At 39.8% G+C, this 16,443-nt stretch overlaps 1 protein-coding gene across 9 annotated transcripts in view; it reads left to right on the forward strand.

Annotated features, from left to right (window-relative positions):
* Map4 (microtubule-associated protein 4) overlaps positions 1 to 16,443 on the forward strand; it is a 154,114-nt gene that overhangs the window by 55,963 nt on the left and 81,708 nt on the right. For all 9 annotated transcript variants that reach the window (XM_030244102.1, XM_011242938.3, XM_006511955.3 and 6 more), the window contains exon 3: positions 13,969 to 14,037. In XM_030244102.1, the coding sequence (XP_030099962.1) occupies positions 13,969 to 14,037 (69 nt within the window). The remainder of the gene's footprint in view (positions 1 to 13,968; positions 14,038 to 16,443) is intronic.

The following is a 16,443-nucleotide window of genomic DNA, read 5'->3' on the forward strand; positions in this document are numbered from 1 at the left end:
GCTGTCCTCAATTATAGCTATTTTCTTTTTTCTCTCTTTGTGTGGGTTTTTCTCTTGTCTTCTAACAATATCTTTTCTGACTCAGCTCAGCTTCTCCTGGCTCAACTGTCACCTTCTCAATTATCACCTTTCACTGTTTTTGACTTTACTCTTCTGCCACCTGAACTGTACTTACTCTGCCCTACTCTTCTCTGACCCTAGTCCAATCCTCCTCTAATGCTCTACCGCGCTCTGTCTCTGCTGACTTGGCTCTGCTCTGCTCTGCTCTTCTCTTCTCTTCTCTTCTCTTCTCTTCTCTTCTCTTCTCTTCTCTTCTTTCTTTCTTTCTTTTTTTTTAATTTAAGTTTTTAAATTTATGTATGTGAGTATATTATCGCTGTCGTCAGACACACCAGGAGAGAGCATCAGATCCCATTACAGATGGTTGTGAGACACTATGTGGTTGCTGGGAATTGAGCTCAGGACCCCTGGAAGAACAGTCATGCTCTAGCCCTTCTGTTGCCTTTTTATATCCATTTCTTTTCTTTCTTTCTGTTTTTGTTTTGTTTTGTTTTGTTTTGTTTTTCGAGACAGGGTTTCTCTGTATAGCCCTGACTGTCCTGGAACTCACTCAGTAGACCAGGTTGGCCTCGAACTTAGAAATCCGCCTGTCCCCGCTTCCCGAGTGCTGGGATTAAAGGCGTGCGCCACCACGTCTGGCTAACTTGAGTATTTCTTGAACCATTTATAATCCTGGACTGTCTTATCTTCTAGCATCTTATTTTCTGGAGTTCCTTGTCAAAGTCTCTTAATCTCTCTTCCCTCAGTTCTGTGAACCTTTGGCTTACTTATAGTTCTGACTTGGGCATGCAGGATGTGGTATTCAGCAGTCTGTCTTAAAATTCTTCACATAGGCCTATTGTTGCTCTGCATTGTAGATGGCCTCTGTATTGCTGTAGACCAAAGTCCTGCTCATAGACCTTTCAGTGGTTAAGGATCGAAGATCTCTTGACCAGGATTTTTTGGCTCGAAGGCAAAGGCAGTGACTGGTCAGGTTATCTTCTCAGAAGATCTCCCGATCAACTCTTAGCTTTGTTTGATGTTATCACAGCTTTTTGTTTCCTATAGAAAGATAAACAAATCCATGTCCCCAATGCAAGATATTCTTGGATTCCGTTCTGATGTTAATACATCCTTATAGTATATAGACTGAGTTAATTCCACAATTTTTTAAAAATAACCCTGTGTCTCTCAGCTGCTGTTGTTCCTTTCTCATTAACATTAGGAAATTTAAACAGAGTACTATTTAGTCTATCCTAGAGGGTCTTTATTCTTTCTTTTTGTTTTATAAGCATTTCTTTTAAAATACAATTAGATCTTTCTATAATTGCCTGTCCTATATGATTGTTTGGTATACCTGTAACATTATATTATAATTTGCAAAGAATTGCTTCATCTTTCTGGATATATATGTAGGGATATTGTACAGGAATTCCTATATTAGTGATTACTTCCAGTAAATGTATAATTACAGAATCAGCTTTTTTTTTAAGATTTATTTATTCTATGTACTTAAGTACATTGTGGCTCTCCTTGGACACACCAGAGGAGGGCATAGGATTCTATTACAGATGGTTGTAAGCTAGCTACCATGTGGTTGCTGGAAATTGAACTTGGGACCTCTGGAAGAAGAGCCAGGGCCCTTAACCCCTGAGCCATCTCTCTAGCCCCAGAATCAGCTTTTTCAAAACTCATAGCCGCTGGGTGATGGTGGCGCACGCCTTTAATCCCAGCACTTGGGAGGCAGAGGCAGGCGGATTTCTGAGTTCGAGGCCTGGTCTACAAAGTGAGTTCCAGGACAGCCAGGGCTATACAGAGAAACCCTGTCTTGAAAAACAAAACAAAACAAAACAAAACAAAAAACAAACAACAACAACAAAAAAAACTCATAGCCATTGCACATTGAAACCCTGAGTATAATCAGTGGTATGGTGTACAAACTTTAGTTTCCTAAATTCTGAAAAATGAAACATACCCATTGTGGGTGCTGAGCCCCTGGATGTGGCCTAGTGGATGGTAAGCAAAGCCTCTAAGCTCCTCTGTAGTACTAGTGACCATGTACACTGGCATACTGTGCACACAAAATAGAGGATCCTAGCAAACTACTGGAGCCTCAGGATGGCCCAAAACAGTGCAGTGGGTGCTTCAACCCTCCATCTATATGGAAGTCCACGTGGGTGCTGGCAGCCTGGCACCTCCCCATAATGCCTGTGAGATGGTTGACTATTCTAGAGCTTGTGTCAATTCTCTATTGGCCCAAAGGCCATATAAACACTCTTGCTGCTGTGTAGCACAGTAGATCTGCACCTTAGTGCTGGTCTCTGGAGTCTTGTTTCCTGGGTTTGAGACTCCACCTCTCTCACCCCCTCCTGAATCCCAGTTTCCATAATCCCCTTGCCAGATTTCATTTCTTTTGTTGCCTTTAGGAGTTACTTCCAGTAGGTAATGGAGTTTGATTATTGTTATAGAATATTTGATCACATTGTGAACCCCAGGATTGAGAACTGGAAAAACCTTGTGTGGCTCAACCCTAGCACACACCTACCTACCTTCCTTCCCCCCCCCCCAATTCTTTCTCCTCCCCTTCCCCTCCCCCTCCTCCTTCTCTCCCTCCCTTCCTTCCTTCCTTCCTTCCTTCCTTCCTTCCTTCCTTCCGGCACACATCTTTAACACAAGAGCTAAACAAAGTCAACCCTAGGTTAAGATGAGGAACAAGCAATCAGTTGACAGGGAGTAAACAGAAAAGTAAACAGAAAGGAAAGAGATTAAGTTAGGAAGTATTTAAGGAAGTTGTAGAGGAGAATGGACTTTTTCCTTCTGGGATTTTTTAAAGACAAAAATGGGAGGGGGTATAGGAATAATAGGGAAGAAAGGTAGATAATTGAATCTACTTTTACAGATATTGATACAAAATTAAGGTTGTATTTGGTTGCATTGGTATAGATCTTTGTATATGATACAAAATTAAGGTTATATTTTAGTTACAACATACTATGTATCAACTCCTTTTAAGATATTGCACCTTTGTGATTCTTAAAAATGCAACGTAAAGTTCTTGTCCTTTTGAAAGCTACCAGTACAAGTTGTTTAGGATAATTAAGAAATGCAAGTCAATCAAACTTGTAGTTTTGTTAGGTATTAGTTTATGGATCATGGATGTTTTCAAAGTTAATCAGAGAGTACACTAGAGACAAGCAACGTTTCCCTATTCAAATACACTGAGATAGATGGCATTTAAAGATGTTTTATTAGCTTAAGACTTTTTTGACAATGAGACATGTCACATTCTGGCAGTACCCCCATACAATTTCAAAGAAGATAATGAACATTGAAGAACATCCTTGTGGAGTTTGCTTCAAATGTGGCAAGCTGCCACCAGGCAAGAAACTGGCCTTGCTTCAAACTGCTGACTGTATGCTGTCCAAGCTGTGGAAAAAAAGCAGGACACAAAGAAAGTGAAGTGCCAAATGTGCCAGGACAGCGTAGAGAAGTCCTTCATGATTCCTGTTTCACAGAAAAATCTGTGAGATATTCTGGACCAGTAGGCCAAAGAAATGGATGTTCCAAAGTTGCAGAGGAATTTTGGGTGATTGTAAGGGAGCTAGCAGTATTTGTCCTTTCTGTAGTTATGAAAGCTGCTTACTTAGCATTTCTTGCTTATTCAGGTAATATTTAGCCTTTTCATGTCTCTGATAGGGTTGGAGACTATCGTTATAGTCTCATAGTTAAGCTTGAGTTCTTTAGGAATTAAGAAAATATTTTAAGATCTAAAAAGATGTTTTTATGTTGATAAATGCAAGTTATGATAGAAAATGATTTAGGTACAGAACTTTTGATTTACCAAGATAGGATATATAGTAGAGTACTTTCTCCAAGGTTGCCAAATACAAATGGACTGGGTATTATGAATGTAATTCTTACCAGAGTATATAGCTTACCAATGTTAGAGAGTCTTTTATTTAGACAAAAAGGGGGAAATGTTGCAAGATATTTGAACACATTTTGAACCTCAAGATTGTAAACTGGAAAAACCTTGTTGTGGTGTAGCTTAGCCCTAGCATACACCTGTAACCCAAGAGCATTCTGGTATTTGTAAACAAGCATTTGTGGTGTGGCTCAGCCCTAGCATACACCTTTAATTTGAAAGCTAAACAAAGTCAATGCTAGGTCAGGAGGCAGAGCATGCTTGCCAACTGACAGTGGATGACAGTGAAGTAAACAGAAAGGAAGACCTTTCTTTGATGTGAAGGGTATTTAAGACAGCATGGAGAAGGAGAAGGGCCTTTTCCTTCTGGGATGTCTGTGGAGTAGGAAGGTCAGCTGGGTGAGTTCCTTGCTTCTCAAAGCTAGCAGGTTTTCACCACAGCATTTGGCTCCTGAATCTTCATTGGTATAATTGAATGGCTGGGATTTTTGTTTTAAAAACCACAGGTTATACAAAGAACAAGTAGGACATTTTCTTATATATTTCTTGGCTTGTTTCCAGGTGATCGGTATATTTTTAAAAAACCTTTACAGTTAACATGGTGTTTTTCATGAAATATTGAGGCTTCTAATAATACATTTCCTATTACATTAATAATTGCTCAGTTTCTTCATTTCCTTGTACTAATGGACCTGGCCAGCCTGTATAAGACCAAATATGGGTGATATATAATGGATAGTTTCTATTTCTGATTGCCTGTTGCATAAATAACAAGGTTAATTCTGAATTATCTGGAATAAATCCAAGAGTATCTACATGCAAAACAACTCTTTCTGCATATTGAGAGTCAGTAATTATATTAAGAGGTTCAGGAAAATCTAATAATGCCATAAGAATTGCATACAACTCTGTTGACCTTAATCACATGGGCTTTGAATTACTTTGCTTATTTTTTCTGACTTACATAACCAGCTATTCCCAACTTACTTGCATCAGTATAAAATGCAGGTGCTTCAGGAATTAGTATTCCTTTTATAATATGTGGGGGAACCCAATTAGTTCTTTTTATAAACTGGAGTCTTGTTTTTAGGATATTTACTGTTGCTACAAGCTATTTGCCAGTCTTCATTGGTTACCTATAATGAAGTAATCTCAGTGTTAGTATATGACAGTAGGATTTCTACTTGTTCTATTCCAGACAATTGACAGTCTTATTCTTCCTTTCATAATTAAATCAGAAACCTTTTCTATATAAGTCTTTAATTTTTTACTTTGTATGCTACGTAAACCCATTCTAAAATACTACCTTCTCTTTGCATAATGAGCCCCGTAGGAGAATGAATTGAAGACAAGATAACCAAAATACAGTCTGGTTTGCGACCTATATGATCCACATATGCATTCTGCTGTCTCTTTTCTACTAAAGTTAACTCTCTGCTCTCTTTGCTAGCCATCTTGTACTATCTAAGTCTGAATTTCCCTGTAACATTTGAAACAAATTATTTAACACTTTAGTAGTTCATCCAGTAGTGAGCTGTAGCCAATTAATAACTCAAATTAATTTTTGAAAATCATTGGGTTTGAAACTGATCTGTCTCTTTTGTGGTTGAAATTTATTTTTATTTTATTGGATTTATTATATAACCCAAAATAACCCAGATCTCTACTCTGCTTTTTTCAGAAGCAATCTGCAATCCCCAGTAAGGTGAAATTCTTTTTGTTTCACTAAACATTTTCTCTAAAGTATCTGCATCAGAATCAGCCAACAAAATATCTATGTAATGATAAATAATGGATTGAGGAAATTGCCTATGAATTATTTCTACTGGTTGTTGCATAAAATAGAATTGTACCATTTAACATTCCGGGTGGAAAAACTTTCCACTGACACCTTTTTTGTACAGGTTGAACATTATTATACATAGGCACTGTGAAGCCAGTTTTTTTCTTTATCTTGCTCTTGCAGGGGGATAGTAAAAAAGCAGTCTTTTAAATCAATTACTATACCTTAGGTAAAGGAACTCCAGGCTGTGATGGACTACTCTACTCAGGGCTCTCAAATCTGTTAACATTCTCTATTTCCCCCATTTCTTTTTTATAACAAACGGGGAAATTCCATGGGCTGGTAGACTCTTCTGGATGTTGAGCCTCCAGGTACATTAATTAAGCATTAATTAAGTTTAAGGCTGTTCTGCTCACACAGGCTTCTTTCACTTAGTCAATCGTTTTAAGGGTAGGGGCCATTGGTCTAATTTCAGCAGTTCCCCATCCTACCCCACTTTATACATTTGGAAACCCAGTCACTGTTGTGATCTGGTTTTGGACAATCTGCAGTCTGTGATTTTGTAGCTGGCTAGAATGTACACCAGAACATTTCTTTCAGAATCCTGTAGATTTCCTATTGGCAATATCTTACCAATAAGAGTTGACCGTGGGCTGGAGAGATGGCTCAGTGGTTAAGAACGGTTAAGCCACTGCTTTTCCAGAGGTCCTGAGTTGAATTCCCAGCAATCATATGGTGGCTTACAACCATCTTAAAGGGGTCTGATGTCCTTTTCTGGTGTGTCTGAAGACAGCTACAGTGTACTCATATAAATAAAATAAATGTACCCACTGTTACCTCCAGTGGAGTTGAACAGTATGGACCAAACCTGACATCCAAGTTTTATTTGTTGAAGTCACAATTTGACATTATCATCTCTAAGTTTGACAACAGAGTTTCTGGCCAACTTCTTTAATCAGGGAACATGATTGGTTACAACATAGGATATCACATTATTGCTCTGAGAAGTACTCTTAGAAATTAATGTTATCAGGAAGAGAATCATTAGTGGAAATAGTTATCCAAATAGCATTTCATGTGAGTACACTATCACTCTTTACACACCAGAAGAGGGCATCCTATTACAGATGGTTGTGAGCCACCATGTGGTTGCTGGGAATTGAACTCAGGACCTCTGGAAAAGCAGTCAGTGCTCTTAACCACTGAGTCATCTCTCAAGCCCCCAAATAGCATTTCATATGATTAAGTACCATGTCTGAGGACTGTTAAAGAAACAAATCCTTTAGATGTTTAAGATCGTGCAGGTGGCCAAAATTAACTCTTTTTGTTGTCAAATCCAGTTGACGATCTGGTCCTCAGGGGTTACTTGGGCTTGGGAAGAGCTTCCAACACCTAATATCGTTGTTTTCAGTTATTCCAGCTGTATGAAGATAAAGGCCTTGAAAGTGTGGAGAAATTTTCCTCTTTGTTGACCCTCTTGTTTGCAGACTGGATACTGAGAGTCCACTAAGTGGCATCTCCATGGCCTTCCTGAACAACAAAAGGTGACTTTCTATGATTACAGGACATTTAAGATGCCCAAAGAATCCCCGAGACTTAATCTGGAATGTTTAGGTGAAGCCTCAATAGATATTTTTAAAACTTGGATTAGACACATGAAGCCCACTACAGCTAGAGTCTGTGGGTCCATCCTGTAGCATTTGGCAAGATCTGGAAATACCATAAGTAAGAGAAAATGTAGACATGGAGATTTTAGGGAACTTTTCCTCTCATTTACAGAATTTACTTTGATTGAAAGATGGGTATTATAAGAAGAAGAGTTTACCTTGGGAGTTGCTTTTCATTAATTAGTCCCTAGAAGATATTTAGCCCATGCGCTGGTTGAGAAATAGATTTCTTCCTAAGCACCTGAGGGTCTGACTCCAATTGTCTAGGAGGCCAGCCAGTGGGGAACTTGAAGGGTTACTCAGGGAATTTTGTTCCCATTGATGAGTCAGTGGCCCTAAATGATAAGGTCCTAAAATGATACCTTCTGAAGTAGTCCAGAATGAGCCCTCAAAATGAGACAGTCGGTGGTGGTCTTGATTGCGTTCATTTCTTTCTGCCAGTTAAAGAATTAAGAGACAGCAGGCAGGAGTGGGAGCAGGGGTGGGGAAAGACCAACTGTAAAGGAAGATTAAAGAATAATTTAAAGAAAAATAATTAAGCGACAGGAAATATCTGAAGGGCAACAGGTAGCAGTAGAGGAAACTCTCAAAGCCCTGATTAGATGCAGGTTGTCAGACTCACATAGCAAGCAAGCAAGCACTTTTTAACCTCTGAGCCATCCAGCTGTCTCCCGTATTCTATTTTTGTAGGTACTTTAATCTTGGAGACTTACTTAGGTAACCAAGAAGTTGGTAGCAAGAGTTATTATGATATGGTCTCAATAATTTGAATTATATGCTAAGGAAAGTTTTCAACAATTATTCTCATTTCCTAGAAGTTGACAACTCCATTTTAGTTCTTTTACTATTGATATAAATAATTGGAAACCATCTAAATTCCAAAAGGATTTGTTAGTCATTAGAAATTCACTGTGTGCCAGGCAGTGGTGGCGCACGCCTTTAATCCCAGCACTTAGGAGGCAGAGGCAGGCGGATTTCTGAGTTCTAGGCCAACCTGGTCTACAGAGTGAGTTCCAGGACAGCCAGGGCTATGCAGAGAAACCCTGTCTCAGGGGAAAAAAAGAAAAAGAAAAAGAAATTCACTGTGTTTAGGCCATGCTTTTGTGTAAGTTCGTGCTTTCCTGCCTGCACGTAAGTTTTCCATACTAACAACTCAAAGACTTCTTACATATGAGTAAATGCCTAGGTCAGAAGCCTTGCATTGTTCCCCGACTAGCTCATAACTTAACCGTCCTGTTATTCTATTCTAAGTTCTGCCACCTAGTTGGTTACCTTGGCTGTCCTCAGATCACGTGACCACCTTCTCCCAGAGTTTGGGGGCTAATCTCCTTTACACCAGATTCTATTCCTAGAAATTCTCCCTCTGTACTAAAACTTCCACCTCCCTATTTCCTGCCTAAGCTAATAGGGCAACAGCATTTTATTGACAGGTGATGCTACTGTGCAATACAAAAGATTCTCTCTACACTTTTGTTTCCTACTTGCATGATTAATTTCCTTGTCTCCCTGAGAGAAGTATGTCTTTTATAGACCTTTTATTTGGTCTGGCAGTGTAGCTCAGATTGCTCACCTAGCTATGTCTATATGTTTTATGTTTTGCCTGGGTGGTACTGGTGGTGGTGATCTTTGAGTGTCTCCTTTTCCTTGGCTTTTTTTTTTGTTTTGTTTTGTTTTTTTGTTTTTGTTTTTCGTCACAGGGTTTCTCTGATTAGCCCTTGCTGTCCTGGAACTCACTCTGTAGACCAGGCTGGCCTCGAACTCAGAAATCCACCTGCCTCTGCCTCCCGAGTGCTGGGATTAAAGGCGTGCGCCACCACGCCCGGCTTCCTTGGCTTTTTATTAGAAGTCTTGTTTGAGAGTTGCTGTGATAGATATAGATAGCTATTCCTAAGCCTGCCTTTGGCTTAATGTGACAGCTTTACCACAGAGAGTCTTTGGATAATCCCCTAGGTGTGACTCCTGGATATCAGTGTCACTGGTGAGATAGATTCCTTTTCCAACATGGTGTCCAGTGTGTACTTTGATTTGGGAGCTGACAGGAGGCTGACTGTACTATAGTAGGATTTAATGTTGGATAATGTGGAGAAGGACCAAACTTTGCAACTTTGCTATTCACTGAAGCACTAATCATCTAACCACATTTAGCCTGTGATTTCTTTGTATGTTTCTTTTTCTTTTCTTTTTCTTTTTATGTTCATGGCTGCATATTGTCATGATTTCTAGATCACTGAAGGATATTACTTTTTAAGATTTATTTTCAATTATGAGTATATGTGGGGTTTTTTGTTTGTTTTCGTTTGTATAGATGAATGTAGGTATCCACAGAGGTGAGAAAAAAATTGGATTTCTTGGAAATGGAGTTAGAGGCAGTTGTCTGCCTACTGTGTGGATGCTGGGAACTAAACTCTGGTCTACTGGAAGAGCAGTATAGTATACTGTGACCCAGTTCTTCAGCCCCAACGCTGTCTTTCTTTGTTAATTTCTAGATTCCTGATTACTTTTTTCTTTCCAGTAGTGTCATCTTACTGAGATGGGGCTGACCTTGAATTCTCAGCTTTCCTTCCTTAGCAACTCAAATGTAGAGATGACATTAGATATGTACCACCATTCCCAGCTCTGCAGACCCCTTTTCCCCAAGACAGCTTTTCTCTGTGGCTGTCCTGGAAATGACTCTGTAGATCAGTCTGGCCTGAATTCACAGAGCTCTGCCTGCCTCTGCCTCTCCCTCTGGAGTGGTGGGATTAAATGCATGGGTCACCACCTTTTTTTGTTTTTTGTTTTGTTTTTTTTTTTGAGACAGGGTTTTTCTGTGCAGCCCTGGCTGTCCTGGAACTCACTTTGTAGACCAGGCTGGCCTCGAACTCAGAAATCCGCCTGCTCCTGCCTCCCGAGTGCTGGGGTTAAAGGCGTGCGCCACCACCGCCCGGCCACCACCTTTTTAAAAAAGATGTATTTAATTTTAATTTTAGGTGTATGAGTGTTGCTTGCATATGTCTGGGTACCATGTACATTCCTGTCACCTGTTGAGATTAGTAGAGGGCATTAACGAATGAAGCATTTATCCAGGCTTCTGCTGTTTTTAAATACTTGAATAAATTTTGAAGTTTGGTCTTTTGTTATGCCAAATACTGTTTGCAAGCAAAGACTGAATGTAGATCCAGGTTTATGTGACCTTGCTTTCCCCACTCCCAACTTATCCCTGATTGGTGGTTAAAGATGTCCACAGCCAATAGCTGGGCAGAAGAGACATAGGTGGGGTTTAGGGATTCTGGGCTTGGGGTTGGAGGAGAACCACGAACTAAGAGAAGGTGGAGAGAGGAGAAAGACACCAAGGGTTAGGAGTCAAGAAAGGATGACCTGGAGGGTTGGCCAATTGGAGTTAAGAGCAGCCCTGATTCTACAACATTCTGATGCCCAATGTGGGGAGCTATTTTGTTGAAGTTAGACCCTGGTTCTTCCCTCCAGTGCCATGCTCCCTGAAATAAGACTCAGACTCGAAATAGATTTACAGATACCTTGGCCATATAGCTAGGCTCTTCTCTGACCGTTATAACTTAAAATATCCCATTTAGTCCAGCTTACATTCTGCCATGTGGCTGTGCTCAGGTACCATTTGTCCATTTGGTCACATCTTACAGGTGAATCTCCTACCTGGCTCTATCCAGAATTCTTTCTCTTCCCAGATGTCCTACCATCTTACTTCCTGCCTAAACCATAGGCAGTAGACAGACGATGCATCCATACAATATCCAAGTTGTTCTCTTTAACCTATGCTTATCTGAGAGAGGATTTTGTAAAACTCTTTCTCCGTCTATCCTGTGTCCTATCCTTCCCCTAACATTTGCTAGTGATGTCACTTTCAGATTATTTCCTGATTACTGGAGAGGAGGAAGGGAGGAGGAAGACGTAGAGGATGAGAATGTATGTTTGCATAATGCCTATCTGCCACACTGGCCTCTTTCCCACCCTCACCCCTCTCTGCCTGCATTCTGACTTTTCAGTGGTATTTTACTCTGTGGTGATATTAGCTATTTTAAATAATGTCACAGTACACTATATTCATTTTATGTTTTTATTTTCTTTCATGAATTAAATACTGATAATAAATTGGCAAGTTAGTATTTTTCAGTTGATAAATTGTCTGACTATTCAGAAGTTTTATTTCAATCATTTAAAATGAGATTTTCTGGTTTTCTACCCTTTAGTCACAGTAGCTATTATCAGATTATAAAGTAGTTTCACCACTTTCATGGCCAAAAAAACCCAAATTTTTGTAAAATTTCCATCTTTTAAATAATTTATATTTTAAAACAGGACAGATTTTTAGAAAATATGTACTCTTTCTTAAGCTAGGGATGATGAATCTTAAGTGCTGATTGCTTGAGGAAGAGGGCCATGTGCCAAGTGTGGGTGGGACGTACCCGGCCCCACTCTGGCAAAGGACAGTGCGTCCTGTGAGGGATGCGCAGGGCACATGCTGTGTGCTATGCATATCTAATGACCTTGTCTTTTCACACTCTCATCTCTTCTTTCTAACTCTACTCTAATATACCTTGCTTCTCTTGCTCCTTGGAGGTAACAGAGTAGTCATTTCAATTAAAATACTTATCAAAGATGTCTGCTCTTTACATGGGAGAGCTTGACTGGGTTACCTTCCAAAAGAAAAGCCTGTGTTTGTATTTTAATAGTGTAGCTTCTTGATTTTTCTTTTTCTTTGAAAAGTATTTGTGAAAAATACCTCTGAAGATTTTTCCCTTTCTTAATATTAATGCATAACCAGGTAGGTGGGTGAGAGTGTCCAAAGCTGGTCCTGAGGGAGGAGTCCATTCTCTGTGGCCTCCAAGGCTGTGAAAGACCGTCCTCAGAAAGAAAATCAGTGGTTACCAAGCTCATATGATGTCAGAATAACTTAGACTTAAAAATCCATGGAAAAGAACATAATAGAAAGCCCAGGGTTGGAATAAAAATTTTAAGCTACTAAGAGCAAAACAGTAAAAGCTCAGAATTTGATGCACACACAACACACATCCTGGAAAAACCTACTACTAACATAATAGCAAGGCTAGACAAAGACCAACACGAAACATTGTCAATTGATTTTCCACACAGTCACACATTGGCACCAGGAATACAATAGTGTATAGATAGTCTTTTCAACAAAGAATGCTGAACAGTTAGGTAACAATTTACAAAAACCCCAAAATTCTCAACCTACTTTTTTTTTTAATGGTTTTTTGAGACAGGGTTTCTCTGTATAGCCCTGGCTGTCTTGGAACTCACTTTGTAGACCAGTCTGGCCTCGAACTCAGAAATCTGCCTGCCTCTGGAGTGCTGGGATTAAAGGTGTGTGCCACCACACCCGGCTTTGGACCTACTTTTTTTTTTTTTTTTTTTTTTTTTTGCAATTCTTTTTTTTTTTTTAAAGATTTATTTATTGTTATATGTAAGACACTGTAGCTGTCTTCAGACACACACCAGAAGAGGGCATCAGATCTCATTATGGATGGTTATGAGCCACCATGTGGTTTCTGGGATTTGAACTCAGGACCTTAGGAAGAGCAGTCAGTGCTCTTAACCACTGAGCCATCTCTCCAGCTCCCTGGACCTACTTTTTAATTGGTTTATTTTTAGAGGCAGGATTGCATGTAGCCTGAGTTGGCTTCAAACTTATTTTATAGTTGAAGAATAACTTAATAATTCTTCCCTCTCACATTCTGGGTGTATCACGATACCCTGTTTTATGCAGACTTCATATATATTATACAAGCAAGCTTGTGGCTGAACTGGATTATATAACAGTTTTGAGACCCTGTCTCAAAACAAAATAACAGAGAACTCCTGGTAGTCTCTATATAGTCTTTTTGTTAGGGAGCAATAATGGTGCTCTAAAGCTTCTATTGGAGGAGTGTCCTAAGTCCCTGGATCCTTTCACGTAAGAGACATGCTTATTTAATCTGAGGTACTTTGTGGATTTTTTAAAAAAATAGAATCTGTTAGTAATCTTTGACAATTTATAGAGCAAAACCACTGAGTACTGGGGTGATGGTAGTGCACACCTTTGATCCCAAGGCAGGGAGATCTCTGAGTTCAAGGTCAGAGAGTAAGTTCCAGGATAGACAGGTCTACACAGAGGAACTCTGTCTCAATCCCCAAACCCACAAACAAACAAAACCTTTTAGGACTTTTTCAGGGTGAAAAGATGGTGGCTAAGAGCTGTTGTTGCTCTAGATTAGCCATGGGCTTGGTTTCCAATATTCACATTTGGTGACTTCATACACATATATCAGCTTCCGGAGATCCATCTCCCTTCTTGGTTAACACACACACATACACACACACCTCATGTACAAACTTCTAAAAAAGAGAAAAAGAATGGTCTTCCTTGTGGTGATAATACTGAAAGGTGTGAGTGGGGCTGGGGTTAATGTGTTTGATTTTATGAAGATTGACAAAGATGTGACAAAGACTGCTAATACTGCAAAGAGTAACACAATTTCCATAGTCAATTTTTTTCTTTGTGTTACAATTAGTAATTATTCTTTGTAATTTTCCAGGTATCCCATCTTCTAAACCAACACTCCTAGCCAATGGTGATCATGGAATGGAGGGGAATAACACTGCAGGTAAGAGGTCTCTAGTTTCCACAGTGAACATCTTGACAAGCACCCTTTAAATATTTTAAATGAAAGTATGTTATTTCTGAGAACATTGCGCTCTCAGTGGTCATGTTTAGACCCATGACATCAATCAACAATAGAAAGAAAGAAACAAGTTTGTTTTCATAGTCTTTGAATGTTTATTGGAAGTGAACCACACAAGTATTGGATGGATCTTAAAAGAACTCTTAACAGGTGCAGAAAAGCTATCACCTTCTAATGAGAGGCCTTTGGCTGCTCCCTACTCCCTGCACCCTGACAGGCAGTCTCCAACCTGAATGTGCTCTGCACTCACAACCATAAGTTAAAGTGGTTTGCTTTGTGTTTTGTCTTTCATTTTTTCTCTCCCTTTATCTTTCCACTTAACTTTTGCTTTTGGGATTTGTTTCTGACTTCTTTCTTAGTTCAGACTAAGGCTCTGATAGTCTTTCCGCACCGAGTTCCTTTAGGATTGTACCTCATAAACAGCATGAACCTCCTACCCTTCACCCATGGTGTGTTTATAGTGAGCAAAATTGCCAGAGCCATAGCAGGAGTTTGTGCACATGGAATGTGCTGTGTTATATAAGACTTTTCTCAGGGGCCTGTGGGAGAGCCATGCATTATGTTCTTGTAAAGAACTGCACTTATTTGCAGTTGAGATCAGCCTGATGCTGCTGACCCAAATGAGTTTGGCTTTCAGCACAAATGAATACATGTTTCTTTGTATTAGAAAACTATCTTAACTCTGGGGTGCAGCAATTAGATTCACATCAGTATATTGGAGGCAGGCACAAAATGTACTTTTTTCAATTTATGTATGCTCGAACCATGAAAAGCCTTTTCTTTAACCACTATAGAGTTGTTCACTTATAAACCTTTCCAACCCCCCCTTTTTTTTTGTAGCAATAGCAAGTTTCTTAAAATGTACCCTTTTTATTTTTTTTTTAATTTAACTGTTATATGCTTATATGAGTATACATGTGTTTGGGAGCCAGAAGAATGTATTGAATCCTTAGAGGTGGAGTTATAGATGGTTGTGAGCCACCACATGGGTGCTGGGAACAGAACTCAGATCCTCTACAAGAGCGAAAAGTACTCTTAACTGCTGAGGCATTTCTCCAGCTCTCTTTATTTTCTAACCTTAGAAAATGGTGTAAGATGAATTTAGTGGCCTGGGCCTATCCCATATACTTGGTAGGCAGAGGCACAGTGTGAGGCAAAGTCTTGAGGCCTCTCTATAGAGAGCTTTGGGGGAGGCCAGCCTGGGCGGTTTATTAGCTTTATTTCACAGTACAGGACCCAGGGATGCAGCTTAGTGATGGTCATTTGCCTGACATGCATACGGTCCTAGGTTCAACTCCAGAACCACCCCTAAAGCCAACAAATGCACATATCTGTATACCTAGAGTAATTGGAATCTAGGTTCTATTTCTTGTAAATCTAAGTTCTACTCCATAAAATTAACTTTCTTACTAGCAACTCATAAAGACTGTATTTGGAAAACTATAAATAAGTACAAGAGTGATGTTATTGTGAACTGACTTTTTACTTTGACATTTGTACTTTCATGTATTTATTATTTCTACTCCTGCTGTGGAAGGAAAGATATGATTTGCAAATATTCCTTTGGTTAAAGAAAAAGTGGTTTAAATATGAGTGTGTTTAGCCAGGTGTGATGTCTCACATCTGTAATCCCAATACTTGGCAGGCAGTTTGAGGCAGGCTAGCTCGGACTATATAACTAGTCCCTTTCTCAGAAAATCAAGCCAGGACTGAAGAGACAGCTCAGTGGATAAGAGATGAATTGCCCTTGCAGGACCCTGGGTTTAACTTCCAGCAGGGTATTGTTGGATAGGTAACAACTGTCAGTCACCTCAGCTCCAGGCAATCTGCCTCTGGACTTAAGGTCCCCGTCCGTCCGTCCGTCCGTCCGTCCGTCCGCCCCCCCCCCCCCCCCCACACACACTCTTGTAGACACAATTAAAAAGAAAAGTAACAAAGCAAAGAGCAAAGAAGTTAGTTAACCTGGAGTTAGTGTTGGAGGAGATCTCTCCGAGTAACTGTGGACCAAGCAAGTGGAAGGGAACAGCTGTCAAATGTAGACTAGACTGCTCCAACAGGATTTCAAACCTGACCAGAAAAAGACTTAATGGGTTTTTTTTTTGTTGTTGTTGTTGCTGCTTTGTTTTTTTTTTAACTGTGTGTGTTGGAGTGAGGAGATAGCTGGGGCTGCTGAGTTAGGCTGCAGATCCCCTGCTGTGGGTGCTGGCAATCTGATGCTGCTCTGGAAACTGCAAGAAGAGCTCTTAGCCACTGAGCCATTCTCCAGTCCTGAGACTTAGTGTTTGAAAAATTCTTAATAATACAGTGTGGGTGGGGCAGGGCCGTGCT

Source organism: Mus musculus, chromosome 9 (assembly GCF_000001635.26).
Source record: "Mus musculus strain C57BL/6J chromosome 9, GRCm38.p6 C57BL/6J".
Lineage (NCBI taxonomy): Eukaryota > Metazoa > Chordata > Mammalia > Rodentia > Muridae > Mus > Mus musculus.